Source organism: Zingiber officinale, chromosome 7A, assembly GCF_018446385.1.
Source record: "Zingiber officinale cultivar Zhangliang chromosome 7A, Zo_v1.1, whole genome shotgun sequence".
NCBI lineage: Eukaryota > Viridiplantae > Streptophyta > Magnoliopsida > Zingiberales > Zingiberaceae > Zingiber > Zingiber officinale.
In genome coordinates, this window is record NC_055998.1 from 127,639,343 (window position 1) to 127,643,404 (window position 4,062).

Sequence of the window (4,062 nt, forward strand, 5' to 3'; positions counted from 1 at the left end):
GAACTAACATGGCTAATGAATGTTCTTTTATGGTTCATCAAAAGAACTCTATAAATAAGTATTTTTTTTTGACTAAATTAGATATAATAATTATTATCTATTCTTAGGTAAATAATCAAAAGAACTTATTACTGTATTATTTAAGAATCTATTATATTCAGATTGTTCATTATAATCTGGCCTACTAAGATAATGGAACGCAATAAATAAAAATTGATTACACGTTCGTTTTAGATTATCTCAATTCAACATTTCAATTTCGGATCTCTTCCAAAGCAGTAGGTATTCTCTGGTCCATAAATTACGGACTAAAGGATGATTCATTGTATGAGGACCATTAATTTGGATGAAACTCATTTTTAAATTGATAAGATTCATCCAAATTAAGGGTCCATAATAATAGATCATTTTCTGATCCGTAAATTACAGACTAAGATCTGCCCTCCTTCCAAAGCCACCCTGAAAGACTTCTTTTAATTCATTTGCTTCCAAAATCCTTCCTTTTTTGCTTTCTTGAAGTGAACGCACTCTCGGGTCCATGGCCTCCCTGCTCCTCTTCCGTCTTTAACTCTGCGGCACGGACCTCGCCGTCGCTGCCCGTGACTAGGCCGAGGAGGCCGCCTCCTCGAATCAGACCGCATCGAGTAGATTGTCTCCCCGTCGCCCAGAGCGAACAGCTGCGACGACTACCTCGGCTTCGCCAGCCGCCGCCCTCTCCGCCGCTGCGTCACCTGGCTGCGCGAGGAGCTGGAAACGCAGGGCGTCCGCTGCTTTGCCTCCGACCGCCGCCAGCGACGCCCTCGCGCACGGCGTCGCCCGGGTTGCCATGGAGGCCGCGGCCGTCGGTGTGATCGTCGTCACGGGGAAGTCGACCCCTACAGCTTGGAGGAGATGCGGCCATGTTCCTAGATGGCAAAAAGCTAGTTCCTTTATTCTTCAAGTGACGGCGCGGAGGAAGAATGGAAGGCTGTGGTGAACGGAATCTCGACTTCTCCAGTAAAACTTGAAGTGAACTTGTTGGGAATGGCACAGGGCAGGAGGAGCATTGTGCAGAGGTGGAGGGAGATGGCCGGGCAAGTTCTCCCTTTTCCACGGAATCTTAATTTCGTGGGACAATGAACGAGCTTGCAGATGCATAGAATACACCAGTTTATTTTCATGAGATCGTTAAACTCTGTTTAGGTTCAGTCTGACGATCCAACCAAGAATATGGCAGGATCTTAAGAAAGATCCGCCGACAATGCATAGCCAACCACCACGGAATACAATACATTCTAGAAAGAACGTCGGCAAAAGTTAGGGAGAGAAGTCAGGCAAAAGTCAGGATTGTGGACTTTTCTGTCTCTAGTTTTGGTTGCATTAGTTGACTCATGATTTCTCGATGGTCAATTTTGGAGGAAAAGGATAATTTAGAATCAATTGGATTTCTTAAATCTAGTGGACTGAATCTAGACAGGCTGTTCGCCTGTTCCAGAAGATTGAAATTTGTGGCATCATGTCGCAGAGCACTTTCCTCTTCTTCCTCTTCCTCCTCCACCAGCATCTCTCTGCCGGAGTCACTACCGGCGCTGGTGATGACTTCACCTTCAACGGCTTCCGGGGAGCAAACCTCACCCTCGACGGCACCGCCACGATAACCTCCAACGGCCTCTTGAGGCTCACCAACAACACGAGGCAGGTGAGAGGCCATGCTTTACACCTGTCGCAAATTCAATTCCGGCTCCCTCGTCACAACGGGACCGTTTTCTCCTTCTCCACCACCTTCGTCTTCGGCACCATCATCAAAGACCGGTACATCGGCGGCAACGGCCTCGCCTTCTTGATCTCCGGATCCGACAACTTCTCCAGCGCACTGGGAAGTCAGTTCCTGGGCCTCGTCAATCCCAATAACAATGGTAACTCCACCAACCACGTCTTCGCAGTCGAGCTCGACACTATCTTTAACCCTGATCTCTACGACATCAACGGCAACCACGTCGGAATCGATGTTAACGGCGTGGTGTCCAACTTTTCTGTCCCCGCCGGTTACTTTTCCGACGACACCGGTGTGTTCCAGAATTTGAGCCTTATCGGCGAGCAAGTCATGCAAGCTTGGGTGGAATATGATGCAGAGAGCATGCGGCTCAATGTTACCTTGGCTCCAGTTCGAACGGCGAAGCCGAGGAGGCCGCTGATATCGAGGTCGATCGATCTTTCGCCGGTGTTCTTGGATTCTATGTTTGTTGGCTTCTCTGCTTCCTCTGGTTCTTATCAAACGGCTCACTATGTGCTCGGCTGGAGCTTCAAGATCAACGGCACGGCGCGAGCTCTAGACTACTCGTTGCTCCCTTCGCTTCCTCGAACCAAATCCGGCGGCAGATCGAAGTTTTTGGAGGTCGGGATCCCGCTAGCTTCCGCCGGAGTTGTTTTGGCGATCGCCGGCGTGGTGGCTTTGGTGGTGAGGAGAAGGATGAAGTATGCAGAACTTCTCGAAGACTGGGAGAAGGAGTACGGTCCTCACCGGTTCTCCTACAAGGACTTGTTCGACGCCACCGGCGGCTTCGCAGAGGAGAATTCACTCGGCGACGGTGGGTTCGGCAGGGTCTACCGAGGGGTTTTACAGAGGACCAAACTGGATGTCGCCGTAAAAAGAGTGTCTCATCAGTCGAGGCAGGGGATGAAGGAGTTCATCGCAGAGATAGTTAGCCTAGGCCGTCTCCGGCACCGGAACCTCGTCCGGCTGCTGGGCTATTGTCGGCGAAAGGGGGAACTCCTCTTGGTCTACGACTACATGCCCAACGGCAGCCTGGATAAGCTGCTGTACGATCGACTCCGGCCATGTCTCGATTGGCCTACGAGGTTTAAGATCATCAAAGATGTGGCGTCGGGCCTGCTCTACCTCCACGAAGACTGGGAGCAAATGGTGATCCACAGAGACATCAAAGCGAGCAATGTTTTGCTCGACGGCGAGATGAACGGAAGGCTAGGCGACTTCGGATTGGCGAGGCTTTACGACCACGGCAACGATCCGCAGACTACCCACATTGTCGGAACCATGGGATACATCGCGCCGGAGCTGGTGCGGACCGGGCGGCCCTCGGCCGCCACCGACGTGTTCGCCTTCGGGACGTTCCTTTTTGAGGTCGCCTGCGGGCGGCGGGCGGTGGATTGGGCCGCCGACATCGACCAGCTCGTACTGGAGTGGGTGCTGCAAGGTTGGCGAAAGGGATCGATTCTCGAGACGAGGGACGCCAAGTTGGGGGAGGAGTTTGTGGCAGAGGAGGTGGACCTTGTTCTAAAGCTTGGGCTGCTCTGCGCACACCCGTCGCCGGCGGCGAGGCCGAGCATGCGCCGGGTGGTGGAGTACTTGGAGGGTAGTTCGCCGCTGCCGGAGCTGGCGGCGACGTACTTGAGCTTCAAAACGATTGAGCTACAGCGCAGTAAGAGTATTGAGGATTACATGACGTCGTATCCGTCATCATCTTCGGTGGCTACAGCATCTTCTGTTGCCAGAGCTCCGTGACAGTACAAAAGGAGAAGTTACCAAATTTGTGTGGAGATTTCTTGATTAGCAAGGAGCACCAGGAATGCAGGCTCTATTTATTTTCACAAGATCGTTGAACTCTGTTTATGTTCAGTTCAATAGCGAGAAAACAATGATGGGAACCTACTTCAACATGCTAACAATATATCTCTTGCCATTCATCCAATCTTTTGTCCTGCCACTGGCATCACTCGATTTCAAAGTTTCCCTAGAGCTTTTAGGCCATCGACTAATAAAGCATTCAGATCTTCAAAACAGAAGTGTGTGCATGCTTTCGAATGCCTGGTTCTATGGAACTCTGTCCCAAATCTTTATCATGAGATAGCGGATCTGAGAGCAATTCTTTTAAAAACAAGAGCTCTCACATCAAAGACGTCTCAAACATGTGCTACTTGACTCTTCTTGCCCGAAATACTCAGATCCTGATTGGGTATTGGCAGCCTATTTTTCTTCTCATAAGATCTGAAGATCCAACCAAGAATATGACAGGATCTTAAGAAGGATCCGCCGGTAATGCAAAGGTAACCGGCCAACCACCA

The 4,062-nt window shown here is 50.4% G+C and overlaps 1 protein-coding gene across 1 annotated transcript; it reads left to right on the forward strand.

The window, feature by feature from the left end:
- The first annotated feature begins 1,432 nt into the window (after window positions 1-1,432).
- On the forward strand, window positions 1,433-3,780 carry LOC122002469 (L-type lectin-domain containing receptor kinase SIT2-like). Its single transcript, XM_042557646.1, has one exon. It carries the CDS (start codon window positions 1,496-1,498, stop codon window positions 3,500-3,502), a length of 2,007 nt encoding a protein of 668 aa, XP_042413580.1. The 5' UTR covers window positions 1,433-1,495; the 3' UTR covers window positions 3,503-3,780.
- Window positions 3,781-4,062: the final 282 nt, after the last annotated feature.

What these genes read in the sequence shown, in the direction of transcription:
- LOC122002469 (XM_042557646.1), top strand. Translation starts at nt 1,496, where the DNA reads ATGTCGCAGAGCACTTTCCTCTTCTTCCTCTTCCTCCTCCACCAGCAT.